General features: G+C 38.6%; 4 protein-coding genes across 5 annotated transcripts in view; 1 reads left to right on the forward strand and 3 right to left on the reverse strand.

The window, feature by feature from the left end:
• The first annotated feature begins 534 nt into the window (after positions 1-534).
• Positions 535-4,040, forward strand: nsa2 (NSA2 ribosome biogenesis homolog (S. cerevisiae)). The gene is made up of 6 exons (XM_084746285.1): positions 535-694; positions 1,863-2,050; positions 2,598-2,748; positions 2,852-3,031; positions 3,179-3,371; positions 3,725-4,040. The coding sequence occupies exons 1-6, from the start codon at positions 692-694 to the stop codon at positions 3,790-3,792; spliced, it is 783 nt and encodes a 260-aa protein (XP_084602411.1). The 5' UTR covers positions 535-691; the 3' UTR covers positions 3,793-4,040.
• Positions 4,041-8,707: 4,667 nt separating this feature from the next.
• On the reverse strand, positions 8,708-14,201 carry tor1 (torsin family 1). Of its 2 annotated transcripts, none has more exons than XM_084746257.1 (5): positions 13,855-14,201; positions 10,550-10,815; positions 10,301-10,476; positions 9,705-9,832; positions 8,708-9,251 (listed from the first exon to the last, which is right to left on the reverse strand). In XM_084746257.1, the coding sequence occupies exons 1-5, from the start codon at positions 14,051-14,053 to the stop codon at positions 8,998-9,000; spliced, it is 1,023 nt and encodes a 340-aa protein (XP_084602383.1). In that variant the 5' UTR covers positions 14,054-14,201; the 3' UTR covers positions 8,708-8,997. The 2 variants fall into 2 exon arrangements, with proteins under 2 accessions (XP_084602383.1, XP_084602384.1); XM_084746258.1 differs by lacking the exon at positions 13,855-14,201 and adding an exon at positions 12,248-12,563.
• Positions 14,202-15,517: 1,316 nt separating this feature from the next.
• LOC146308534 (torsin-1B-like) lies at positions 15,518-17,096 on the reverse strand. Its single transcript, XM_084746649.1, has 3 exons — positions 16,883-17,096; positions 15,900-16,024; positions 15,518-15,774 (listed from the first exon to the last, which is right to left on the reverse strand). The coding sequence occupies exons 1-3, from the start codon at positions 17,005-17,007 to the stop codon at positions 15,518-15,520; spliced, it is 507 nt and encodes a 168-aa protein (XP_084602775.1). The 5' UTR covers positions 17,008-17,096.
• A 36-nt stretch (positions 17,097-17,132) lies between these two features.
• The window catches only part of LOC146308535 (uncharacterized), a 36,934-nt gene continuing 26,089 nt past the window's right edge, over positions 17,133-27,977 (reverse strand). The window contains exons 4-5 of the mRNA XM_084746650.1: positions 24,354-24,441; positions 17,133-17,457 (exon numbers count right to left, since the gene is read on the reverse strand). Coding sequence (XP_084602776.1) covers positions 17,133-17,457; positions 24,354-24,441 — 413 coding nt within the window. The remainder of the gene's footprint in view (positions 17,458-24,353; positions 24,442-27,977) is intronic.

The following is a 27,977-nucleotide window of genomic DNA, read 5'->3' on the forward strand; positions in this document are numbered from 1 at the left end:
ATATTAACGGATTTAAAATTGTTTGATATACATACATAAAATTATCCATGCTTTTTTACTCGATATTTATCTTTAAAAATTCTTGTATTAAGTCTCTAATCGAGTTCAGCGTCATGGTAAACAGGTCGTGTCTAGATGAGAATTCCAGACCCGCGAAAGATATCGCGAGAGTGACCATTTTAACCCAAACCGTGATTTTTCGCGGACTACAGCTGCATGTTTTTGTCCGTAAACCTAATTATATTTAAATCACGGCGTTGTAACTTTAAAAAATGTAATTAAAACATAATTACAACATAATAAAACACAGAAAAACGTGCACAATAAATTAACAATATAAACAAATCTCGCGAGAGTTTTACAAATCTAGATTTTCCAGTTTTATTTCTCTGTAAGCTACTTGCATAACGTTCTTTTTTGTTTTTATATGTCGTGTCTATTTTTCATAGATTACTGACGTTTTATACATTTTATAACTGCATTACAGTTTGTAATTTAAAGGTGCCGTTCACATTAAATCAACGGACAAGCCGTTACGTCAGGATGACATACTTCCTCTAAGTATCGGCTTCGGGGAAAACAACACCTAAAGAGCCCCAGCCTCAAGCAAAAACACCGAATATCCTGCGTCTTTACCAACCGATAACACCTACGACGTATTGACTGTAACACTTAACTCCGTACACACAAAATGGTGAGAAAACAAGACCTTTTAATGTTATTATTTGACTTTTATCAAGCAGTTTAGCAGGTTAGCATGTTGTGTTAGCATTAGCTTTGGTTCACATGTGGCAGCGTGACGTGCTGTTCTGCTCTTCTGTTGTGTTTAGTGTAAATATTAAAACTGATAGATACTCAGTTCAGTGTTAATAATTACACCGACGGAGGTACAATTGTAATTACACGTTTATGCACTTATTTTGTGAAAGTTATTTGTTTGCCTGCCATATGGTGTGCTCAGTGCTAAATGTCTGAACGGTGCAACTTTCCTGTAGAAACAATGCTGAAAATCTGTTGATACATATTGATACACTTTTTAAAAACAGTTTTCTTACATTTTATAGACCAAACAATCAATTGATTAATCAAGACGTCACTTGAAGTGATTATGTCACTTTGGGCTCTGGGAAACTGTGATAACAGTTTTTGACTGAACAACTTATCATGAAAATCATTGGCAGCTTAATCAATGATGAAATAATAGCATTCAATTGAAAAGGGCTGCACTGTTCTGTTTGGAGTTTCTTTTGTTGTTGTTGTTGTTGTTTTCCTCACTCATATGTCATGGTTTTCACTGGCCCATTTGTGATCACCCAGCCGTATTGGCCTTCAAAATGCAGATAGAAGGTATTTATTCAAATTGTGTTAAATGTTTACAACACAATGTAGATTGTGTTGTAAACATGAATGTGGCAATTTAAATAATACAAGCTTCCAAAAATCTACATTTTGCTAATAAGATTGGTTTATTGCCAGAAGTTACCATTGAGCAGACTTTTAGGACATATTGGTCGACATTCAAGCTTCTATTCTAAGGCCGCACGATATGGCAAGAAAAATCATAATGTGATTATTTTTACGGTGCGATTGCAATATGATTCACGATTAGTGGGAATATTTATAGGTCAGTATCTCTGCAGCATTACATTACTTCATTATAATGCTGTTTAACATTTTCCTTCCTCAAAAAATTGCAGCTTCTGTGATTTGGAAATTGCACTTGGCCATATTGCTATTTCAATCATATTTTGATTAGTTGTGCAGCCCTATTCTATAATAAATGTAATGTTGTATGTAGTAGTTATTACTTGTAATTGGAAACTGAAGTTGAATTAAAATGTACCTTTGCTTTTGTTTTGTAGCCCCAGAACGAGCACATTGAGTTACACCGCAAGCGGCATGGCTACCGCCTGGACCACCATGAAAAGAAAAGGAAGAAGGAGAGCCGTGAGGCCCATGAGCGGTCCCAGAAAGCCAGGAAGTTGATCGGTTTGAAGGCCAAATTGTACCACAAACAGAGACATGCAGAGAAGATCCAGATGAAGAAGACGTGAGTATAAACGGAGAAAAACTGGGCTTGTCTTAAAGCTACAGTATGTAACATTTTCCCATTAAAATGTCTGAAAATGCCAGACATGTTATAGATTTTAAGTTGAGTACTTGCATTATCCCAAATGTTTTCAACTGTGTTATCACTGGATTATTTTTACTTTTGTAATAAAATCGCTCTCTGACTGAATAGTTCGTGTTTTAGATAAAGACACTAAATAAGCTGGAGAACCTTTGCTTTTGCTTCCTGCTATTATCAGATGTGGACGCAAATAATCATTTTGAGTATATAAATGTAATTTATTCTAGCTGTAAGGTGCTGGAAAAGCTTGAAAATTGCTTGAATTTAACAGGAAAAGGCACAATAAAAAAGGCGCAAATATTACCTCGTTTTCACATGATTCCACACTAGTCTTTTGTTTAGTGGCAAAATGTACATACTGTGCATTTCATAAATGCTAGCTGTTTTTAAAATGCAATGCCTGAAACATACGCCCAACAAACAGCCAAACAATTGTAACTTTGACAATTGACTTGTATCTTTGCAGCATCAAAATGCACGAACAGAGGAAGACCAAGCAGAAGAACGACGATAAGACCCCAGAGGGAGCAGTGCCAGCCTACCTGTTGGACAGAGAGGGACAGTCACGTGCTAAGGTTCTCTCTAACATGATCAAACAGAAGAGGAAAGAGAAGGCTGTAAGTATCTGGTTGATTTCCTGTTTTTAATTTGTTAATTTTATGGTAAAAATCTAAATGTGTGATTTTCTAAACACAAATGTGTGGGGGGGGGTTTCTGCAGGGCAAATGGGAGGTGCCTTTGCCAAAGGTGCGAGCTCAGGGAGAGACAGAAGTGCTTAAAGTCATCAGAACTGGAAAGAGACAGAAGAAGGCCTGGAAGAGGATGGTCACCAAAGTTTGCTTTGTCGGCGACGGCTTCACTCGCAAACCTCCCAAATATGAGCGTTTCATCAGACCCATGGTAAGATCACAGTATTGTTTTATCGTTACATTCTAGACATGAATAACCTGCTAACTGTCTCTTCGCATGTGCTCAGAATTTATCTTAAAGCCGGCATTGAATACCTCCTAACTCCTAAATGATTTTCCTGTCTTTATTGGACTCCAGGGTTTGCGTTTTAAGAAGGCTCACGTCACACACCCGGAGCTGAAGGCCACGTTCTGTCTCCCCATCCTCGGCGTGAAGAAGAACCCGTCCTCGCCTCTCTACACCTCTCTGGGAGTCATCACAAAAGGAACAGTCGTAGAGGTCAACGTCAGCGAGCTGGGCTTGGTTACACAAGGAGGAAAAGTTATCTGGGGTGAGTGCTCACAGTGTGTTCAGTGTATTTACATGTTCTACACTGATGTGTCTATCTCCTACTAAAGGTGTCAAAAAGTATTGATTGTCAGATACTTTTTTAATACCATGTGGTTAAAATGATACAGTCCTAACAACAATAGAATCAAATGTATTGAAGCTTGTAAGAAACAATCTTTAAATGCATATTCAAGAACTCAGTTTAGTCTTTGTCCTGCCTGAAATTTGGCAAACAGAGAAAACCAGACTGTGTTCAGTAACATTTTGTGCAGGTTGATAATATGATAATTGAACTGTATCTATTAGTGCGCTATGTGACAATGTTTTAACTTTTACATTTCTTTTTCTTCGCAGGTAAATATGCCCAGGTGACGAATAACCCAGAGAACGATGGCTGCATTAATGCCGTTCTGTTGGTATAAGACTCTTGTCCTTTTATACAGACTGTACCTGATCACTAACTGAATTTACACGAGGAGTGTTGACGACAACAAAGAACACAAAGATGCAACAAACAATGGCCTTCAAACCACGGGACCGTCCGGAGGATCACTGATGCTGCCTGCACCTGGCAACACAACCGTTTTTGTAACCGCAAGAAGCTCAAACGAAAAGAAGATGGAGTTGATTAATGTGTTAAATGTGATATAAATAAACTCGATATGACAACTGATCGTTTTATTGACTCATGTCCCCTTTTTTTGCTAATTTTTACTGAATATAAGAAGAGAGTGGTTCAGCTGCTTAGCTAGTTATTTACTCTGGAAACAGTAAAACAGACCTCACTCAAGGTTCAGAGTTGTTTTTAGTAAAGAAGGCAAAGAAAAGCAGAGCTGATGAGGAGCACAGGTTTTGTCATCTTAACACAGTGAATTAGTATTAAAGGTACAATGTGCAGCATTTTCTAAACACAGGGTGGGCATATCGATCCCCAAAGTATCAATGCTACCAATATGAAGCCTTGAGCAGAAGTAACAATACCAAACAAATTGATCAACTTGTGTTAGATGACATCCTGGACACATGGACATTATTCTTACTGCTGGATTTTTTTGAATCTCTGCTGTTATTTCCACATGAGCTGCTTTTAACAAAAGTCTTGATCAGTAATGATCTTGAAGTTCCTGGCCAGAAGAAAAATATGTGTTATTGAATTTAATGTGAACTGTCCCTTTAAATAGATGCCAAACCTGGTGGTGAGTGTAAACAAAGTTTTGTGTATTAACTGCAGTAATCTTCTACAACGTTGAGTGTAATCTATTGTTTTCATAGAAAGTCAGAGCCCACAAAGGGAGTGGAACACAACTTTTTCTTTACTAACAAGCGTCTTTCTCTTCCTCCCCGGGTCATTGTGTTCACTGCTGCTTGACGTTCGACGGAGAAACGGACAGGAAGCAGCTCACAATAAACACATTGCTTATAAAAACAGGACATCTGGAGCAGCAGGATAAATCTTGGTGGGTGCAGATTTCCGCAACTCCTCAATGGATCAAAACTAAACAGACTGCAGATTTGTGAAACAGGCCTCAGACTGTGATTTTTGGATTAAACATATGTGCAGCATTTTTGAAACACTGTCAAATTACATACATATCTTTCATCTTGCCTGTCGTGGCATTTATCCTTTGGGATTTTTTATGTGAGTTACAGAGTTTTGGAGACGTCAGCTGTAGAGATGCCTGTCTTCTTTCCAGTATAATGGTACTAGATCACACTAAGCTTGTGGTGCTCAAAAAATATGTACGAAAAATTCAAAACCAGGGTCTCTTTCCGAAAATTATTAGCCGGTTACTCAAGATAATCCGCAGATCTTGCTGTGAGCTGTTTCATGTAGGACCTGCTTTCTTTCTGGTAGATTCTAAAATAGTTCCAGTAGATGCTTTCGCAGAAAGAAAGTGGTGGCCTCATGACCTCTCTGTGAAGCTTTGGCGACCCCAAGTAGGGCTTGGGACCCCCAGCTTGGGAACCAGTAACCATAAAACACTTTATTGGTACAGTAAATATGCAAAACAATCATGCACTAACAAAACAGAATTTTCCATCTAACTTATATGAGCTCTATTATAGTAAAGTATGAAAATAACTCTACTTTTAAAGTTAGTTTTACTACAAACTGTTTTACTCAGTAACTTAATTTCGGCTTCGTGCTTTTCCTGCAGCCGTCCTCCACAGCAGAAGGACGAGGACCCGCCTGAAACATCCACCACATAACGTCACAACTGTTTCTTCCTCTTCTTTATGTTCACCTCAGACCTGGAGTTGCACTTTGCACAGTAGTGTTTTGCAAGCTGTTTGATTATTACACAACTCCTCCTGTTACTAAACTGAGTTTAATGAGCATGATATAATGGTCTATGTACTTACATATATACTAATATATGTATATGTATTAAACAAATGTATTCAGTTCTGTTTTGTGATGAGTTTAGAGTACTGCTAACTTATTTGGGTTTACAGTGTATTAATCTACAATGTAGAAAACTAATTTTGAAAAGTAAAGAAACAAGATTGAATTAGAAGGTGTGTCCAAACTTTTGACAATTGATCAGTCAAGACAGAGGTTTTTAGAGTCGTGAGACTGTGGGCCTCTTCTCTGGAAAAAGGTGTTGGGCCTTAGTTCAGTTGCTTAGTTTGGCTCAATTCTTGGACGTCTGTGGGATCATGATTGTGTTATAGAAAAAAAGGACAAGTCTTCGTTGTATCCATCAGTCCTTATCACTCACAACAGGTGTAACAAACGAGGGGAAGACTCTGCAGCGGAGAAAAGGCAAGGTTTAGTTAGCTTCACACAGAAACAGTCAGTAGAAATGTTCTTCAGAAGACGACTTTTTACTTTACATTTCAGAGCCTGAACTTCTTCACTTTAACTTTAGTGAAGAAGTTGAATCAGTACTTCTTTTTTTTCGCAAGTAGAGCCTGTGTGTATTTTTGCCAACTCTGGTGACGCATTAAAAACAGCAACATTTTGATTAAGTTTTATGTTTTATTCATGACTTGTCCGTCTGATGTGTTTACAGCAGAGAAGCTCGCTAGTGTTTGTGTTCCATCCACACCAGTGACTTTCTTTCACAGTCCAGAAAAAAAGCTCGTTCACATTCAGCACAAACTGTGTTTAGAAAACCTCTCATTACTTCTTTGTTGTTGTCATGGTCTCAAATCCAGGTACAAAGTATAGTGTTTTAAAAAAAACAAAAACTTTTAGCTGAATTTAAATCAAACTAATTGGATAATCAACCACTCTACAATAAATTATAATTGTGTATTCTTCAACAACAGTCAAGTTTCAAGAATAATAAAAAAAAAAAAAAATCTAGTTTTTGTAAAAATCATCATTTTCTTGTGTGTGTTGCGAGGACTCTATCCTGAGTTTATACAGTGTCCAAAAACATCTACAGAGTTCAGTCATGGTGTTAAAAATCATAACTGTAAGGCAAAATCTGGAAACATTTCACTATGGACACATCGATATCAGTTAAACTGTTCAGTGATTCACTGATGACCAACAACATTAAAACCACCCGACTAATGCTGTGATTAGGGCTCCAACTAACAATTATTTCCATGATCTGTTAATCATTTGCTTGATTAAAAATTTTAAATTTGCTATTTGGTTCATAAAATATCAGAAAATGGTGAAAAATACCCCAAAAGTCTAAAAGGTGACGTCCTCAAATGTCTTCTTTTGTCCACAAACCAAGACACACAAGTTTACTGTCAGAGAGAACTAAAGAAACAAGAAAATGATCATGTTTGAGAAGCTGGGAAAAAAAAGCTCTGTGTGTAAAATCTAAAATAAAACGAACCGTTGGCCCCCTGCGGACGATTCTGGCTACTAACTGTCATTTCATCAGAGCTCAACTGAATCTGAAAGTTGAAATTTGATGGCTGGCAACTGGGCTGCTGTGCCTGACTCAGATTTGTCCGTCTGATACCAATATTCAACAATTCGTTCCCGTTTTTTTTTTCCACTTCACCAGCACACTAACCTCCACGTTGGCCTCATGGTATGTTTTACCACTAAGACTCTAAGATGTTTTGATGCCTTTCTTTATTGTCCGTGATGTGAAAACATCAGATTATCACAGTCACTGGGAGTAAAAGTGTCCCTTCCAGTTCGTGTATAAAATCCCAGCGCACCGCAGACCACCTCGCCTGCCAGCCACTGTGGCGCACCACCTCAGTTCATGCTCCGCGGCGAGTTGGGGGCTGACAGCGCACCCTCAGCTGGTTTTGCAGTTTGTGATGGTGTTGAGACTGAAACGTTTACGGCCTGTCATGTTGTTGCACTGCTCTGTGTGCAGTGGCACAGCTAAAAAAAAACTTGAAACTTGTTTAACAACCACTTATCATCCCTGTGCGTTTTTGTTGTTTCCTTCTTAAGCGTCTCAATTTATGCCACAAAAATACATATTTAAATAACCAAATCAATATCATAAATGTATGAAGACTAAGCGACTTTTGGCTTGAACAGACAACAGACTAATCGACGAGGAAGATCTTTAAACAGCCTAATATATCCCTCGCACTGACAGATGCCACTGGGAGGAGATTATCAGTGTTATTAACGTCACCTTTCAGTGGTTTTAATGTTGATGTAACTACTAAAACATTTTGATTATCAATTAATCAAAGTAATTGTCATGTAAAAATGGCAGAAAATGCTGTTTTTAGCCGCTTTTCTCTGTTAATTATCACATTAAACTGAATTTCTGTGGGTTTTAGACTGACAGAACAAGGCATTTTCCTTCATTTTATAGAGACTGTTTTCTTCATTTTGTAGACTTTGCAGCCTGAAGCATTAAATTACCACTGAATCCTGGTGTATCACTCATACAACAGAACCTGTTTGTAAAGTATCAGATAAAATGTGTGGTTGCACTGTAAAAAAAAAAAACACGATGGGTTTTCTGCATTCTGTAGACTTTGCTATAAGCAGTTCTGCTGTGTTGAAGGCTAACTGTGACTGTCAAACTAAAAGTGGACATGTGTGTAAAATAATTCAGAACCCACCCTCTCTCTCCATATTCAAAAAGTCACTTGTTATTTTTGTTGCTGTTTGTTGTTTGCTATATTTGTGATTTATTTATCTTTCTCTTTTTTTGTAAAGCGACTTTGAGTGTCCTGAAAAGCGCTATATAAGTATGTGTTATTACTATTAGTAATAGTAGATCTTAAAAAAGAAATAACGCTGCAATTAAAAAAGACTTAAGGCTGGTGGTTCCAGTACACATTAAAAAAAAAGAACAAACGCACAACAGTGACATGCCATGGTTCCACTGACAGGAGGACACCCTGTTAGTCGCTGACAAGCTCTGAGACTCTCACTGTGGGGCGACATAAAAGAGATCAAACCCTTTAATCAGTGACACAGGATAGCATTTCCAGTCTTATTATTTTTTCATTCGACTGGCACTGAGCTCTTTCATCAGCCTCTTCGCTCGGTGTAAGCGAGACGCAACACTGGAGAAGGGCCTGTCGAAATCCTCCACGTGGCCACAAGGTCAGACGGAGACACCTCTGCAGAGAGTTCAGTCAGCTTGACTTCCTCTCATTAGTCATTTGGCTGAGAGCGTTTTTCTTTCTTCTTTAAAAAAAAAAGTGCACGTAGTGATCGAAGGCAGCGTCCATCAGAGGCTGTCGTTGTAGTAGTCCAACTTGCTCTCTATCGTCTTGCATCCTTTGACAGAGAACACCCGCTCAGATTTGGGGAAATAAACCAAATCTCTGGCCACCTGGTCCGCAATTTTCGGGTCTGGATGAAGTCCTCTGGCTTTCATCTCCGCCATGGCGCACTGGACGACATGCCGGTACTCCAGAGGCAGGAACGGAACAAAGAAGTCCACCAGGTTCTTGTCGATTAAACTTGTGTGCCACAAGCCGCCTGCAGGGCGAGATGAACAGATAGTCACCGTACTGTAGTGGGAAAAAAAAATCTGTTTTTCTTCAAATCAAAAAATAAGAAACACTGTCTAAAACCTAAATAAAAACAGAGTGCAAGAATTTGCAAATACTTTCTGATCTATATTTAATTCAGTACAGTACAAAAGCATGATATTTAATGTTCAGACAGATTAACTTTACTTTTCATTTTTAACTTTCATTTTTCACAAAACGGTGAAACTCACTCCATCATGTTTGCGCCCCTTTAATACCCAAACATGACACTGTTACCAGTTAACCTGTTTACCTGTCGAATGTTCCATACAGGTGTTTTCCGAGCAGTGCACAACCTTTTGTTGCTCCTGCCCCAACTTGTTTTTGGAACTGGTGTTCATATTTCTGAATGATACCTAAAACAGCAACACAAGGAAGCAGTCGTTTAATTTATACTCACTTTGCTTGTTGTTGAACACTGACAGAGAGAGGACAGTTTCCAGGTCTTTGAGCTCGATCTCCTCTCGAGCTCGTCCGTCTCTCCAGAAATCTAAAGCCGTCTGTATGATGCTCTCCCCTCCGGCGTTGCTGGGGCGAAGATTAGAAACAGGCAAGACGGGTTAGAATTTGCCTCTAATTATCTCCTGCAGTTACATCCCTACAATCCAAGTTTCTTACTGCATTTTTGCACACAACTATTCTTAATTGTTTCTTTCTGTTTAGCACTTGCTATTAGGAGTGTAAAGTTTCATCATGATACAATATTACCTCCATTCTTTAGACAATGATACAATTGGAAGAAGCTGACAATTTATTTTCTGATTTTGACCACAAAATTAAAAAAAAAACAAAACTATGCGGTCCATACCAACAAAAACATATTTTCTTTCATCTGGAGAACAGAACTTTTAGGCCAGGTCGCCTCTGCAGCACTACAGTACTTAATTATTACACACCTACTTGCTATTCATGTGACCCTAAAAGACAGACTTTGGTTCCCTGGATCGATCCTTTTCTGTGGTTCTAAAGAAAAACTCTGACTGGTCAGATTTTTACCTGAGGAAGATGAAGATGGCTTTCCGATAAGAAACTCCATCCACCTTGTCGTAGTAGTCGAGGTACGGCTTTATGCTGTCAATCAGGCCAGGATGCATCTTGTCCATCTCGTCAAAGATGAACATGGAGTGCGCACAGTTGGTGACGTTACCTTTGATCCACTGCTGCAACTGAGACTGAACAGAAACAGCAGCATGTTTAAATAAAATTCACTGTGTTTCAATGTAAAATAAATGTTTGTCATCACACCTTGTAGGTATCCAAAAGACTCGAGTGAGGGAAGTGAAGTTCAGATGTGAAAACATGAACAAAGCTGCTGTCCATTCCTTCCTTGTAAATGTTTTCGGCGATCAGCTGACTGACAAAGTTCTTCCCTGTGCCGGTCCATCCGTGCAGAGAGAGTACCAGGGGCTTCTTCGGGTTGTCGTTGCTAATGAACCCGTTCACGGCTTTCAGGATGATGCGTGACGCGATGTGCTGTCCAAACAGTTTGTTTTCCATGTCCACCTGCAGACCTACGGAGGACACAGCAGAAAGTCAACAGGATTAGTCACCGACTTGAAACACCTCTCTCAAAATCTCCCTCTGAAGAACTGTTAAGCTGAGGTGGTAATCTTGCTTCAACTTGTGCCATGACCCATCTAACAGGTGAAAGGTGACAAAATATCAAATCAAAGTTCACTTGTAAAGCTAAAGTAGTCATTTCAGGTTCAGGTTTTATTTCACAAAATAAGTATTAATCATAAACAATCATTTGATTGTTAATGGATTAAATATAGACCTAATTCCAGATTCTGAATGATGAGTATTTGCTGCTTTTTTACGTAATAGTGAATTGCACATTTTTGAGGATGTGACTGCTGGTCAACAAAACAAGCAAATAAAGACATCACCTTTGGCTTTTGGAAATTATGGCAGGCATTTTCTGACATTTTATACCAAAGCATAAATCAACTTACTGAAAAACATAAACAGCAAGACATTTCACCCCAAAATCAAAAATACATTTGTTTCTTATCTGGCTTGTAGTGCTATAAATGCATCCACATTTGTTTTGATGTGGGTTTTGGAGATATATGACAGAAATAAAGTAGTTCCAACATAAACTTCCTCACAACAGGTCTGTTGATTATCTCCTGGCCCAACTGGTGAAGTACAATTATTTTGCTACCAATGACTGGTTAAAGACTTTTCATGCAAAAATGACAGAAAATGTTCTTTTCAGCCTTTCAAATGTGGATATTTTTTACTTTTCTCCACTTCCTGACACATTAAACTGAATATGTTTTGGGTTTTGATCAAACAAAAAGAGACATCTGGACTTTGAGAAGCTGGGATGGACAGCCCCGGTCCAGATTAAACATCACAGTTAACCGAAGTCTTTGTTGTTACTTGATAAATATCAGTAAATAAAACACTTGTGTAGGGGCGAGTAAAACTTGACTTTGGACAAGCAGATTTCTGACCCACTTATCCAAACCAAACAAGTGGAAAGAAACAACAACCTGTATTTACAATTCATTGAATTTTCTAAATGAATGAATGAATGAATGAATGAATGAATGAACTGTCCCTTTACTCTCCAGTGAAATTATTGATTGACTGCTGTCCTAATTACTGTTTATGATATAAATGGAGGTAACCTTTGTTTTGTACGATGTGGCTCACCTCTGCAATAAAACACTGTAAGAAAACCCTGAATATCTGACTGAAATCCAGGCCTGACGCGTTCCTGAACGTTGTTTATTTTGTTTTAAAAGACCATTCCGAATGTGTTATTATATCTTATATTATATCTGCTAATAAATAAGTATTTCTCACAGTTAGGTTTCGGTTTCGACACTCAAGGCACGGCACTACTCTAAACCGCCCGTTAGTGCCAACAAGTAGTTAACGCCTTTGCACAACACGCATATATCTACACATTTAAACAACGCACATACTCACTTGTTGCATTGAAGGCTATCCATTTTGGATCACAACTTTCATGTAAATAATTCCAGATTGTCCGCCCCAGTGTTGCACCAACACCTACAACCACAGTTGTTGTGATCGGATCAAACGTGTTTACCAGCACACTGCACGCCGAAAAAACGTGTAACAACAAACAGAGGTGTGCCGCTTTCATCGTCGAGCTCGCTTTATTCCTGACATTAACCTTATTTACCTGCTAAAAACAACCATTAGTACCGCGCTAAAAAAAAAAACGCGCTGAACCAGCAGGCTAACCACCGAGCACCTTTACAACGGGGAACTTCCGTATACGTCATCAACACGCGACAAATCACGTCGAGCTCTGTTCAAAATAGTGAAGTCAGCTTCCGATTCGTTTCTTAAACTGGTTAATTGGTCGGATCTGTCTTTCCCCTAAAAACAACAATAAAAGACATTAGTACTTTATTTATTTATTTATTTTAAAAAAGATAATAATCTGATGCCTACCAGTAAGTGATATTTAAAATAATTAATCGTTTTTATCCCTCCAAAGTATTTCTTCAAAGATATAAAAAAAGAACATCAATTGATGTGGGCTGCTCTTTTTGTAAACTGGTTCCAGAAGATATACATCATATATTTTGGTCTTGTGCCCACGCTTGTATTTTTTCTTTTTACCAAAAAGTCTGTACACTTATTTCTCAATAAAGTTTACTGATTAAGTATTTTCACTTTCCCACATATTGTTTAGTTTTAATATATTTTTTCATATTATTATAATATAATAATCTCTTGGAAGATCATACACAGGACACTTACAATGCCGTTTTACATTTTCACAAATAGTGTAAATCTGACATGGTCATAAAGAGTCTGTGGCTTAATCTAATTCACCTAATGCCACAAGCCTAAGAAGTAGTTTTTGATCTGGATCTGGTAAAATGTGGTCCAGATGTGAAAAAAGCAGTTAAATTTAATGTTTTTACTCCTCAAAAATAGAATAAACATTTTACAAAACTGAAATTGTGTCTCTGGCATCTCTGAAATAATCTAATTTAGATCTGACAGGTCTTAGTACAGAGAGGTGTCTTATCTGGACCTGGTCCAGTGTGGTCTAGATGTGAAAATGCTGCAAGATGTCCTGTGTTTTTAGCATTTTTACAAACAGAATAAAGGATTTACAAATCTGAAACGCCATTCAAAAGAGTCTCTGGCTATAACCAAATAATATTTGGGAAATTCGGCAAAACTGTTTTCCCGTCAACTCCAGCAGTGTTTTGTGTACTTAAAAACAAAACAAAACCCAACCCTCAATCGGCGTGAGAATGAGCAGATAATGACTGAACTTTCATTTTTGGGTGAACTATCCCTTTAACTATGAACATGAAGCTAACTTCAGCGTCATGAACTGTTTGAGCAAGTTTGAGAAAGATCCAAAAAATAGAGAAATTGAAAATATTTCAGTCAGCCAAATACAGTTTTATACACTTAAGATACACGTATAGCTGCACCTGCTCGGTTAACGTTAAACCAATCGCTGATACTAAATAAAACACAGATATTAAATGTGAAGAGATCACAAAAAGAATCAGCTGCGGTGGCTGATACCCGTGTCTTACCCGTCCTGTTGAAAGAAATCCACTCGGGTCGACAGCACTCGTGGAAATAGTAGAGGATGTTCGGGTACCGGGCTAAAATCCCGGTCAGAGCCGCGGCCATGCCGACTGCTATGCTGGTGCTGATGGGCTCGATCGCCTCCGTCATGCCGGAGCAGACGAGCATCCACAGCAGCAGGACGTGTTGATTCCCCGGCTTCATTTCGCACCGAGCGTCACCGCTTCATCCGACCCGGCTAAAGCAAACAAAGCTAAGATATTCAGGGTGTCTGTCGGCACGTCAAACTGTTTGTCAAAAGCGGACTGAGTCAACACAGAAGAGCAGAGCCGCGTTTGACATGCGCGTCCGGAGCTGACGTCACGTCAGAGTCCAAAGGTGACGTTCACCTGAGGCTAAATGAAGCCCGACCGTGCAGGTTTTGGGAGGGTTGCTTTAAAAACGTATCCCCATGCATTGCTGATTACCTGTTAAAAATGTAAACAGTAACCTGAATAAAACCCTTACCTACAGAAATGTAATCCGATTACTTTCCATTACGTTTGGATTACAATACCAAACATGTTGATGTTGTTTAGCCTAATATAAGGTTTATTAATTGTTTGTCCATAAGTTCCTTCTTTTGCACAAATGTACATTAGATAATTTAAATATACCTTTAAGTAGCTATTCACACTACACACTCAAACCTAAACTGTCAGAGGCAGTGGTCGTAGTATTGACAGGTTAGGTAGCTATAACTGAATTTCTGTGTACTTTAATGAAGTAAAACCCTTGTGAGCCAGTTTCATGTAGAAACTACTTTCATTCTAGCAGAAAGAAAGTTGCTCTGGTAGATTCTGCTGCAGAAAAAAAGCAGTTCTCACGTAAAACTGCTTTCAACAAGGTCTTTGGATTATTTTGAGCGACCCGGTCATGATTTGTAGAAAGAAACAGCACCTAGTCCTATTATACTGGAGAGAAAACAGACATCTCTGCAGCTGATATCTCCAAAACTCTTCAACTCACACCAAAACAGTATAGATGGATAAATAGCACTACAAGCCAGAGGGAAAACTTTTATTTTATTTTTATTTTGGGGGTGAAATGTCCCTTTAAGGTAAAGACAAAAAGATACTCAATAACCAACCTGAAAGCTGCAGAGACCAGCTACACATGCCGAGGTGGACTCAGACTGTCTATAGGTGCAGGGGCGAAAAAATGAAAAGGGCACCAGAGTGCAGAAAGTTGTGATGCATTTACTGTCAAATAATTAAAACTTATTGTAGGACTGTTCATGGCTAATGCATTGTGTTTTCCCTACTGTATAAGGCACTTTTTCACATTTTAATGCACACTGGCCATCATAGAGGACACTTGATCATGTGTTACGTTCAAGCAATTGTCCCCAAAGTCCACCAGTGCAGACAGGTATTTACCTTAAGACTTCCACTTTTTTTTTAGAGCGAATTAATGTATTCAAGTATAATATTTGCATCAGGATAACACATCCGTAGAGTTAAGAAGTCAACTTCACATCCTCAAATCCTCAAAATGTAGACACAACAAGTCAGAATTACCAGTTTAGTTTTAGTGTTTTTTTAAAACAATATTTAGCTTGACTTCCTCTCCTCGCTTATTCGGCTGAGAACATTTCTCTTTGTTAAAAATGTAAACGTAATGTATCCGTCAGCCCCTGCCATTTATATAGAAGTTCAACCTGGCGTGTATCGTCTTGCAGCCTTTGACAGAAAACACTCTCTCAACTTTGGGGAAATAAACCAAGTCTTTGGCCATCTCGGCTGCCACTTTCTGGTCTGGCTGGAATCCTCTAGCTCTCATCTCAAAGCCGATACACTGGAGGATGTGTCGGTACTCCAGAGGCAGGAACGGGACGAAGAAGTCCACCAGGTTCTTGTCAATCAAGCTTGAATGCCTCCAGCCATCTACAGAAAGAGATTGAGAGATAACAGCCTTTCATCAAAAAAAAAAAAAGAAAGAAAATTGAAGTTTTTCATAAAATCTATCTTTGTGTGGTGACCAAAGGAAAAAAAATAAATATGTTGCTCACGTTTGTCGTTAAATACTGTAACGGCGACTGCCATTTCCAGATCTGATAGCTTGATGTCTTCTCGAACTCGTGCGTCGTTCCAAAAGTTAAAGGCTGTCTTTGAGATGATCTCCCCTCCAGCATTGCTGGAGGAAGACCAGAATACATATTAGAATTAACTACTGACTAACTGATTGTTACAGCGTTTATATTTATTAAATAACCAAAACAATACATGTAATGTGTCAATTTTAAATGTTAATGATGTTTAATGATGATAATCATTATTTATATACAGGCCCAGTTCTATGAGGGTGCAAAAGCATTCATTACAGTTTAATATGTTGCATCCTCAGTTCAAATTTGAATCATAAATGCCCATACTTGTAACTTTTGTCATGGTGTGCTTCCTATTTCCTCCAAAGATCACAATTCTCCTGTATCCCTGCCAGGTTATGATTGATTTTCACACCTTTTTTCCTTTTCATTATCACAACTTGTTGCTGACAGTGTACAATACACTCTACAATACAGCTACATTAAACCAGACTTCCTGGACAGAAGAATTCCTGTTTCTTAAGGGAAATTTTACAGGAAAGAGACAAAAAAATAACAAGGCCATTTAAATTTCAGTAACTGTGACTGCGTTATTAATTCTAAATAATTAGTTACTGCCAAAAGTACTGGAATTGCAGTATTACATTACAAAGTAACGTGTTACAGTGTTGAGAGTAATGCATTGTTCATTTAATGATTAAGTACAGTAAATATGAGATATTTATCCTTTAAATAATGTATTTTCAAAACACTTTGCACCATCAAGTAGAAGGAAACTGCATAAAAATCCTCATTCTAAAGTGTCAAAAGACGTACTATGTAGAATTTTCATCACTCATGACTCAAAACTGTAAACAGATTTTTCCCATTACTCCTAAACATTTAAATTCCTCCCAAACTGTCATTATTATTGTGTTAGGGTTCAATAAATGTCTTCATCTTCTCACCTGAGGAAGATGAAGATGGCTTTCCCATAAGAAACTCCATCCAGCTCGTTGTAGTACTCCAGGTACGGCATAAAACTCTCAATCAGACCAGGGTGCATCTTGTCCATCTCATCAAAGATGAACATGGAGCGTCCACACTTGGTGACATTACCTTTGATCCACTCCTGCAACTGAGACTGAGGAGAAACAGTAACATATTCAATTCATACAGAAGGTCAAACAGAACTTGAATTGTGTAAAGTTTTTTTTATCATACCTTGTATGTCTCAAGTTTATTTGGATCCTGGAAGTGAAGTAGTGCTGAGAACACATGGACAAAGCTGCTCTTCATTCCCTTCTTGTAAATGTTTTCTGCGATCAGCTGACTGACGAAGTTCTTTCCTGTGCCGGTTGGCCCGTGCAAAGAGAGCACCAGGGGCTTCTTCGGGTTGGTGGATCTCATGAATCCCGTCACAGAGTTCAGGATGATCGGTACTGCAATGTGCTGTCCAAACACTTGACTGTTCAGATCATACTCAAGACCTGGAGAGTTCACAGCAGGAAGCCAACAGGACAGTTTAGAGTATTTACCACAACTGAAGGGTTCACAGCCGGAGGTTCAGAGACAAATCATACAGTAGACATTACAACAGACATTAAGATTAAATAAAAAAGACCAAACTAGACGACATCACTCAGCCACCACAACTGCCAGATGCAACCAGCAGACATTTGCAAAGTTCAGCCAACATTAACATCCAGTGTTCCAAGGTGACACAAGACTTCAAACTGAAGCAGCTGTTGATCACCTGCAGCCAAGTGACAAAATCTGACATTTTTCATTATTTTCTGACATTTTTTTATACATAGCTAGGGCTGCAACTAATGATTATGTTCATTATTGATTGATCTGCCAATTATTTTCTCGATTAGTGGTTTGGTCTATAAAATGTTGTCCTCAAATGTCTTGTTTTGCTGACAGTTCAAAGGTATTCATTTTTATTGAGGTAAGGAATAAGGAAACCAGAAAATATTCACATTTAAAAAGATGGAATTGGAGAATTTTGACTTTTTCCTCAGAAATTTACTCAAACCAATTAATAGATTATCAAAAGGGTTGCAGAATGATTTAATAACTCAACTGATAAATCTTTGCATCTGTGGACATAGCAATGTTTGACTAAACATGATGTGTTGTTGTTATTTTAGAACTGCTAATAAATAAAAAAGAATGTACAGGGGCGAGTAAAAACTGATTATCCCATCCAGGTATAAGTATTCCTGAGATACAGCCTTCATGAGAACAGGACAGAAACAAGTTTTCTCATTGTTATTACACATTTATCAATGCTCTGTGCTTTTAGATGAGTGCAGTTTTGTTCTCCCTGAAACAAGTTGCCGTTGATTTTAACGATTTTTTTTTTTTTTTTTAACGAGAATTTTCACTTGCTCCTGTATTTTTATTGCAAAAAAGCATAAAACCATCGCAACATGCATCGCATTTTTTTCTGGAAGGAATTAGATTGTTTTTGATAAGCCATGTTTTCAGTTTCAGTTTTATTTCTAACTTTCTTTTAAAGGAAATGAATGCAGATATTTGTCCCTTATTTTGGGTTAAAAAAAAAAAACCTCACTAAACACAACACAACTATTTTTACATTTAAATGTCTCTCATAGGCCAACTCACCATATTTTCTGAAGTAAATCCATTCTGAATCGCAACTTTCTTGCGGAACATGTTTGACTGTCTTCCAGATACCGCCGGCAATGGCGATGGCTGTGATTGATACTGCTGTTGCGACTATAACAAACGTGTTTACCGAGACAATGACAGTAAAAATAATGTGTAAAAACAAACATGTTTGTAATAGTTTCATTATCGAAACAATCTGATTCTCTTCTCCGTCTTGCTGTGACAAGTTGCGCCGCCGGGTTGCCCGTCAGAATTTACGCACCTGTCTACTGCAGGGAGGGGAATCACTGATTTGAAACTATCGCGAGACTTGAACACGGTGTCTCTTCATTGTGTATATTTTTACCAAATACTCATTCTGCATAACGTGACAACCCTGTTGTTAAAATATGAGTGGGCCTCCAGACAGGAAACATTTGGTTAGGGTTGCGGAAAGGTCATGGTTTGGGTTGAAACAATCACTCTCGCGAGATCTTTCACCGGTCTGGGGATCCCTTCTAGACACAACCGCGCGTGAACAGCTGAACTACAAGAGAATGACGGTGTCTACGGCAAGGTGTGTTCAAGTTCCAAGTTCAACTTCTTTTTATAGACTCAAAGTCCATTAGAGCTCATATAAAACGATAACATTTTCTTTGTGGGTTTCCTTTATATAGTAGTTCATGAGTCATCAGTGTTTTATTAAACATTCTTATTTGAATTTAAGATAAATTTTAAGACTAACAAAACTATCCAATGATACAAGTCTCCTCAGTAAAAATTAATGCACTTCCCCCTTTTCATTTACCACATTTGTTTTTACCCTTTTTAATATATATATTTTGTTTGTTTAACATTTATGATTTTTTTTTTGTATGTAGAATTATTATGTGTACTGTCTTTTGTTTGATTTTTTCCAAATAGAAAAGATAGAAAGATAGAAAAGCTGAAAGTATGACTAAGAAAGTCAAAATTATTAATTAAAAGTCAAAATTATGAGATAAATGTCAAAATGATGACATAGAGAGTCATAATCATGAATTTAAAGTAAAAATTATGAGATAAAAATCCAAACAATCTCAACTGAGAATAGAAAGCAAGCAAAGAGTTTGACTTTCAACACAATAATCAACAACAGTGTCCTCCATTCCCAGATGCTCAGCAGATGCACACACACACACACACACACACACACACACACACACACACACACACACACACACACACACACACACACACACACACACAGAAGCGTTGCATCGGGGGCCTGCATCACTCTGTCAGGGTTTATATCCATATAAGGACCTGCTCGCTCTACATTATCCCACTTATGACATGGCTACTTACTGAAGAAACCAATAGTTTGGCATAAGTTATTGATTCAAATATTGATTTACTTGCTTCCACACTTCAATTCTACAGTTAGAACTGGTTGAACTGTCCCTTTACTCCTCTCTCTTTAGCCACATTTTCATAACAGTATTAGAGTAATGGGTCGGTTTGATATGTAGACAAAAGCTCTCTAGACAAAGTACACATGAAGTGGTTCTTACCTGCCAGATAATTCACTAAAGTAAACAAACCATTGAACCAGAGTATTTTAAATACACAAGGAGTAAAGGGGATTGTTGTATTGTAGCTTTGACGTGTCTAATTCAGTACGGCTGAGTCATACTCTTGACCTAGTTAGTATTTGCAGACTTTGCCTTCTTAGAGAGTAGAGGAACTTCTGCTGCTGTGGCCTTTAAAGTCCATTGAGACAATGTGGTCGATACTGGGCTGTAAATACCACAATCTTGTCATGGCTTGATGTATTTGAAATCAAAATATTCTGTCACTATTTTGACAATATGAGGTGAAGTCCTTTTTTTTGCTTTGTGTCATGAGGTCAACCTGTCTGTCAGCCCCTTTACTTCATGTTTATGTTTTTACTCTCTGGATCAGGCTTGTCTGTTATAATATAGAGTTTAGTTTATAGAGACCAAATGTTTCCTTCAGTATCTTTACAGCCTCTGTAGCCCCCGACTCACAGGGTGCTCAGTTTTTCGCATACTTTGAGGATGGGATGTGGATGGTGACATAGTGTGACCAAGAATGGGGTTTAATCTTGCAGCTGCCCCATGTATTAAAGCAGCCAAGTGGGCATCAGAGTGTCACCTAGTGGGTCGTGGTGGCAGTCATACCACCATATCAATAGGTTAAAGGAACAATATGTAAGAGTTGTGTGTCCAGAAGTGAGCGCTGCAGTAGGAATAGTGAGTTGAAGCCTGCACAGTATATTAAATGGGTTGAAATCCTCTTTAATGTGCAGTCTGTGGTTTAAGTGAGTTGTTTTCCCCCCGACTCCCAACCCTAACCCGACTCAAGTAAGGCTGCAGGAAAACTGCAGGAGCATAAGGTGAGTGCAACATAATACTTTGACCATAATAAGCAATGACAAGTAATCGCTGTTCATAAATGTCCATTATCCTGAAAACAAAATGCTCACCGCTCTGAAAATACACACCCTGGAGTTTGACTTCAGGGAAACTCCATTTACATATTGCTCAGTTTATTTCTTACAAGTCATAAACAGACACTAACTCATTCAGAGAATATTCAACATTAATTTGAACTTTTGATTAAAAACATCTGTAATATTTTTACTGTAATAAATCACAGAATGAATCCGATTTGTCATCAGAGATTAAGGACATGTTAAATTGAAATACTTGCTTCTCTGACATTGCTGCACTCTCAGAAATAAGGGTTCCCAAATAGTTCTGCTTGAAGGACTGATGTTCTACACAGAAGAAAGGGGTCCTTGTAAGGGTTTTCATCAAGAACCCTTATCATCCACAGAACCCTTTTTAGAAGATCGAGGGTTCATCAATGCTTTTTTTTTGTTCCATAGCATAAAAAAGTTCTCAGCAAAACCCCTTGGGTGGATTCTAGATAAAACCCATTGAATACAAACAGATCCTCTGTGGAACCCAAACCTTGGAATATAGAAAGGCTTTCAGTAGAACCCTCTGGCTGTGTTCTTGATAAAACTCATGCAATATAAAAAGGTGGGTGATTTTACACTAATGAAAACATACTCCCCATAAATGTAAGCTGGACCTTTAAACAAACTCAGTAGGTGAAGTAAAGGGCAGTGATAAATAGATTTATCATTTAGTTTATTCTTGATATCCATTCGTATCCTCCGTGACTCCTGATCAGGACAGTGGTCATAAATCTGCCAACACAAACTGTCACATGAGGCACAAAGCAAACAAAGGGCGTTCATTTTCTGCTGCTGCTGCTGCTGGTGTTTTTCCTTCCTCTCCTCCAGCCTGTCATTGTGGCAGCGTGTCCTTCCTGGCGTGGACCAAGTCACATTGTGTTCCTTACATGTTCCAGGATCAAGGGTTGTTCCTCGAGTTCCTCAGGATGGCTTTTGAGGGACACACTTGATGAAGCCCAGACTCCCTCGAAAGGCAGAGATAACTGTGAGGGAACGCGGGGATTTGAGTTTTCATTGATACAGCTATGAAACGTGAAAAAAAAAAAAAAAAGTGAAAGTAGCCAAACACCCGCTATGCTCTTGTGTTATCTGTTAGCATCCGCACAGGCACTTCAGGATACAAAGTAGCTGGATTTCTTCTTGTTTCTAAAGAAATTCACTGAGTAACAAACATCTGAATGAGATTTTTGTCCTGCAGATGGAGTTTGGCATGACACCAGTAGATGGTTCTAGGTAGGTAGAGAAGCGTTCCAAGTGAAACCTTTAGAAAACCTTTAGAACCAAAGAGAGTTCTCCTATGGGAACAAGATGAAGAACCCTAAATGGTTCTAGTTAATATCTTTATTTTCTAAGAGGTTATATAACAATGGTTTTCTGTCAGAAAATAATCTATGGAGGTAAAGTAAATCAGTGAAAATATATTAAATTTAATGTACACTTAAACTGATATTGATTTTTATTTTAGGTTGGGTTTATTTTAAGAGGATTTAAAATAATCCAAACTATCCCTTTAAGTAATTTACTGAACTTTAGTTAGAGTTTTCAGAGTCACTCATCCTAGTAAACTGACTCTGACATGTGAACTTTTCAGGATCCATAAGATAAAAGTTAATTGTGAAAATGAAGTGCAACATTACACAGACAGATTTTGCAACAGGTGTTGTCTTTTAGGTTTGTTATTTCTAAAATGAGTGGAACATTATGCAACAGTCTGTTTTCGTCTCTACCTGGACCCGATAAGTCTGCCTGGGCATTTTCTCAGTGATCATCAAATGGGACTGAATAACTTTGCCTGCAGAACAAAACTCCACTCACTATGGATGCTGGAAAATGGTTTGTTTTAGTTCTAGCAGTTTAATTCTAACAGTTTAACTCCAGGTGGGAAACTCAGATTCTCAGAGGTCTTTTCTCCCCTTTTATTCCCATTAAGTTCTCCAGTGCTGCTTCATTCAGAACAGCAGAGGGCTCTTGTGGAGGCGTCGGGTCTTTGAGGGGGAAAACAGAGGGGACAGGTCAAGCTCTAATCTGACTTTAAACAGAGGACACTGCCACCACACACTGACCCCCGACCCCCCCTCTGTTCATCTCATCTAACCCTCGTCTTAACCCCCCCACCACCCTGTGACAGCTCGGGCCGGACGGCCACTTAAAGAACCAAACCAGGGCCAAAGAACATTCCTCATTCCTGTGAAGTGAACGATGAGAAGATCTGCAGAGAGAAGATTACACTCTGAGAAGTAAGGGTCCCAAAAGGGTTCTTCATTAAGGGCTGAGGTTCTATCCAGAACCAGGTGCTTATGAAGAACCCTTTTCTGAAGAAAAGGCTAGTTAGTGGTTCTTTGTAAGAGCTCTTCAAAAACTGTTGAAATCCTTAGAGAACCCTTTCATCGAGTATAACATAAAAGGGATTTCTCTAGAACCCCCTTAGTCAGTTCTAGAGAAAACCCTTTGGAATATAAATGTGTTCTGTGTAGAACCTTCAAGGTGGGTCCTGGATAAAACCCTAGGAATATGAAAAGGTTCTCAATAGAATCCCTTAGGTGGGCCCTCGATAACACCCTTGGAATATAAAAAGGTTCTCAGTAGGACCCCCTGGGGGGGTTCTTGTAAGGACTCCTAAAAGTTGGAAAAGTTCTGGATATAAGCCCCAGAACCCTCTACTCTGGGACACATTGCACTGTAAAAGGGTTATCTGTAGAACCTCTCATAGGGGGTACTGGGTGAAAAAATGTGCTAACTAGAACCATAAAAGGTTCTTTGGCTCATCCCCATAGGACAACCCTGTTTGGTTCCCCAGAACCCCCAGTGAGAGGTTCTACTTTCTGGGGGTTCTATCCAGAATCTTTTCAACTTCTAAGGGTGCTAAAAAGAGCCCATCCCAGGGGTTTTACCAAGAACCGTGTTATATTATGGTACAAAGAACTCATGACAAATCCTTCATGTAAGAGTTCATCTTCAAAAAAGGGCTTTGGGGATGAAGAGTGTTCTTACTGGAACCCGTAGTCTTTCAAAGAACTCTTGAGGAACCCTTTCTTCAAATGAATGTTCTTCAGAAGCAAATGATTCTGAATAGAACCTCAGCCATTCAGGAAGAACCTTTGTGGAACTCTTATTTCTTAGAGTGCAGAAGAAGATCAAATAATTGATAGATAAAAGTTTTCTATATTTTAATTTAATCAGCTTTATTGACATGGCATATTAGATCAAACATGATGCCAAAGCAAAAGAATATAAATCAATAACAATAATATTTAATAAGTTAAATAAAAATATATGTATAAAGATGAACCCTGTGGTGAATGTTGTGTTAAATATAATCAGCAGGAGTTTGCAGTGCACTCACTTGCTTGTACTTGAATGGTTGCACCACTAGGAGGAGCTCACTGCTTCTGTCTGCCAACTGGGTTCTCCTTTGCAGTGCTGGCAAGTGCAGAACACACAAATAACTGAATTACAGTAACTACAAAAGCTTTCACCACTGTGGTACTGGAACTAAAAGAGGGGGAAAAACAGGCACAACATTCAGGAAACCAAGGATACTGAATTACACACAATGGTAACTTAAGAAAAACATTTATTACTTCATTTTTTTTTTTTAATGAGACTGTGGTCTAAAAATCAACGTTTCTGTCAGTAAGCCTCCCCTCTGTTTTCCTTGTGTTTTCTCACTATTGGTTTCTCCCCCAGAAATGCATCAGATTGGATGCTTTACTAAAAACTACTAAAATTGCTTTGAAGATGTTACTTAATGTTTAAGTGTTTTGATCACCCATACTGCGATGTACATGTGATATATACTGTATGCACACATCACCTATACATCAGTGTCTGGCCCAGCAGTTACTAAAAAGTCATTTTGTAGGTATTCTTGGGTATTTTAGTGAGTTTGTTTGTTGCTGGAAAATGATTAAAAACTGTTGATGACTCATTTTACTCACGGGGTTAGGGTTGCCACCTGTCCTGCATTACACAGGACTGTCTTATATTGAAAAATAAAATGCACCGTCACTTACTGAATCAATGCAGGGCACAATTCGTCCCTAATTTTCACGCACGCCCTACTGTAATGCAAAAGACTTTCACATACTTGTCATGACATGAGAGATAACAGTTTCATGAGACACAGTGGAGAATCAGAATTACAGACAAGTTGTCTGTCACTCAGCATCATTGTTACCGTGGTTACAGAGACTCAGGCACCCCTTTTTTTTTCTTTTTGCTTGAACACCTTTAGCTGAAGTCCACTTGTAAAAAGACAGACGCTATTCAAATACAGATCAGAGTGGCAAGTCTATCGTCAAGTCAAATGTCTATGATCTGTTTGAATCCTTGATATAACTGATGCAATTGATTCATCGCTCTTATTGACTCTTATTGAGGACAGAGGACAGAGCGCCTGCTTGCTTTGATATTTACTATATTGTTACCTCCACAGCATATGTGTCAACTAAATATACGTACAGCAGCAACACAAACACACACACACACACACACACACACACACACACACACACACACACACACACACACACACACACACACACACACACACACACACACACACCAGCAGGGAGGATCACAGAGAAGAAGCAGCCAGTTACATTAAAAAACACGAAGCTAACACTGCTTGCGAGGCAATATAAACTTTTACAAAAAGCAAAACAAAAAAACAGTTAGGGGCATGCAGCCTTCAAATGTTTCTTTTGACTGTCCATCAGTATTACAACATTTGTCCAACATTGCCCCAGTAGTAGCCACATTCACCGTGCAGCATGCTAATCAACAGGATAACCTACAAAATAAACACTAAAAAAAACTTCAGGATGGCAAAACTTGCTGCTTCGAAGTTTGAAGTCTGGTCACAGGCAGTCGATATCGATTCATCCCTTAGCTTGATTCGTTACCAGCCCTTGTGTTGCTTGCTCAACACTGTGGTTGTTGTGGTTGCTTGCCAGTAGCGCCGTATTCCAAAATTGCGGTTCCTGCAACCGCCCAACATGGCAGACTCTGTGTAAGAGGACCCACACCCTCTGTAGATATAAACGTTTCACTGATTCTTATTTTCAGGTGATTATGCATGAATGAAAACCAGATGTACAGACAGATACTTGTGTAACAAAAGACTCTGTTAGAAGTAGAAGTACAAATTCAACCTTTTTACTTGAGCAAAGTGAAAAACTACAGGCACTAAAATGTATTCAAAGTATGAAAGTAAAAATCTTTTACATCATTTTTCTTCTTTTCTTCTTGTTCTTGTTTTTCATCTTTTTAGATAATTTTTGGTCTTGTTACATCTTTTTTGATGTTTTTTATTGTTACATTGCTCTGTATCTTGTTATGTCGCTTTTCGTCTTGTTGCATTGTCTTTTGGCTTGCTAAGTTGGTTTTTGTCTTATGTCTTTTTGTCATTACATTTGTTACATGTTTTACATTGTTTTTTCTCTTATGTCGCTTTTTGTCTTGTTACATATTTTTTTGTGTTATTTCATTTTTCATCTGCGACCTTGTTATGTCTATTTACATCTTTTGCGTTGTTTTTCATCTTATGTCTTTTCTGCCTTGTGACATTTTTTACAGCGTGCAATGATGCAAAATAAAAATAATCACTAATTCCCCTCAAATACATTAAGACTAAAGTAACAACCTGTTTTGAAAATATCAGGAGTTGAAAGTACAGATATTTGTGTTAAAATGGAGGGAGTAAAAGTAAAAAGTTGTCAGAAAAATAAATACTCAAATACAGATACCTAAAAACTTTACTTAAGCACAGTAACATAGTATTTGCACTTTAGTTACTTCCCACATCTGATGAAAACACACTTAGCAATATTTTGCTTCATTTCTGCTATATTCTGCCAACCCCTGTAAATCTTACACACTGGACCTTATATTAAGTGTCTTATGTCAAGTCACGATGAATGAACACTACACTTATATTGCCTTTTTTCATAGAAGTGTTTTTACACATTTCTTGTCTGTCGTCTGGAATGGATGGTGGCCACTGACAGGTCTTGTTTTACTTACCAATGGATCCTCACAGCAGGGTAGACAAGTTAACCCATCTAAATTATGGCACAAATCACCCAAAACTCTGGAGAAAATCTGTCTTCGCCGAGAGAACTCAAACTGCCTGTGTGTGTGTATGTTTGTGTTTTTTTCTTTTATTTTGCACGTAGACAGAGTGGATTGGAAAGCAGAGAAATTGTTATGGACGGTGGCCCAGGAGAGCAAATGAGTCTATCAAACAGGCCAAGACATGGCTCAGAAAGGAAGGAAGAGTCCATTTGACACAGATAACCTAAAACACCTGCTCTCAGGTCTGTACCAGCCTGGAAAGTGATTCACAAACAGTGCGTTCAAATGTACACAAGTCCTGGTTATTGTCTGCTTCCCTGCAGGAGCGAGCTGTGGTTTTCTGTGGCTGCCAAACAAATGTCAAGGCGGTTTTCATCTTCCAAGTGGTTTCCTGCGGCTCCCTGCAGAAAGCTGAACGTCCCTCCCCAGCAAAATAGGAACACACATATCCCAGCATGCAACGGGACAATACAGAGCAACAAAGGGCTAACTGAAGCTCTACTTGAGACATTTCTACAGTACAATGCTTGCCGTCATCCAACAAACATGCTCTGAGCCGTCCCTATTGTGTCAGGAGCCCCTGTAGTCCACTATGTAAACATCCCCTCTGTACCCCATCAAGACTATATTCAGACCGTGAGCAGGAAGTGATTTCATATCCAACATCCGCCTCAGTCTTCCTCTTGCTCAGGTGGCGAAGGTTCCCGGCAGCCGACCTCCCAGACCAAAGGAAAGGGGTGATGGAGAGCGGGCAGCGCCCAGTGCAAAGAGGGGGCGAGGTTGGACTTTGAATGGTATGGCCAACAAACATTGTTACCTCAGTATATTGTTATTCACAGTTATTTCCTCCAGATTAATTCTTTATATCCTGAAAACATGAA

Source organism: Lutjanus erythropterus, chromosome 20, assembly GCF_056507025.1.
Source record: "Lutjanus erythropterus isolate fLutEry1 chromosome 20, fLutEry1.hap2, whole genome shotgun sequence".
In the NCBI taxonomy this organism is placed as follows: Eukaryota; Metazoa; Chordata; class Actinopteri; order Lutjaniformes; family Lutjanidae; genus Lutjanus; species Lutjanus erythropterus.

Excerpts from the sequence above, each read along its gene's own strand:
- nsa2 (XM_084746285.1), top strand. Across the intron at positions 2,749-2,851 it reads AGAAGAGGAAAGAGAAGGCT|GGCAAATGGGAGGTGCCTTT; the intron begins GTAAGTATCTGG and ends GGGTTTCTGCAG. Across the intron at positions 3,032-3,178 it reads AGCGTTTCATCAGACCCATG|GGTTTGCGTTTTAAGAAGGC; the intron begins GTAAGATCACAG and ends ATTGGACTCCAG.
- tor1 (XM_084746257.1), bottom strand. The coding sequence starts at position 14,053 with ATGAAGCCGGGGAATCAACACGTCCTGCTGCTGTGGATGCTCGTCTGC. Across the intron at positions 10,816-13,854 it reads GATTTCTTTCAACAGGACGG|GTCTGCAGGTGGACATGGAA; the intron begins GTAAGACACGGG and ends TGTCCTCCGTAG. Across the intron at positions 9,252-9,704 it reads AGTGTTCAACAACAAGCAAA|GCGGCTTGTGGCACACAAGT; the intron begins GTGAGTATAAAT and ends CTCGCCCTGCAG.
- LOC146308534 (XM_084746649.1), bottom strand. The coding sequence starts at position 17,007 with ATGTTCATCTTTGATGAGATGGACAAGATGCACCCTGGTCTGATTGAG. Across the intron at positions 16,025-16,882 it reads GCCATCTTCATCTTCCTCAG|CAATGCTGGAGGGGAGATCA; the intron begins GTGAGAAGATGA and ends GTCTTCCTCCAG. Across the intron at positions 15,775-15,899 it reads TACAGTATTTAACGACAAAC|ATGGCTGGAGGCATTCAAGC; the intron begins GTGAGCAACATA and ends CTCTTTCTGTAG.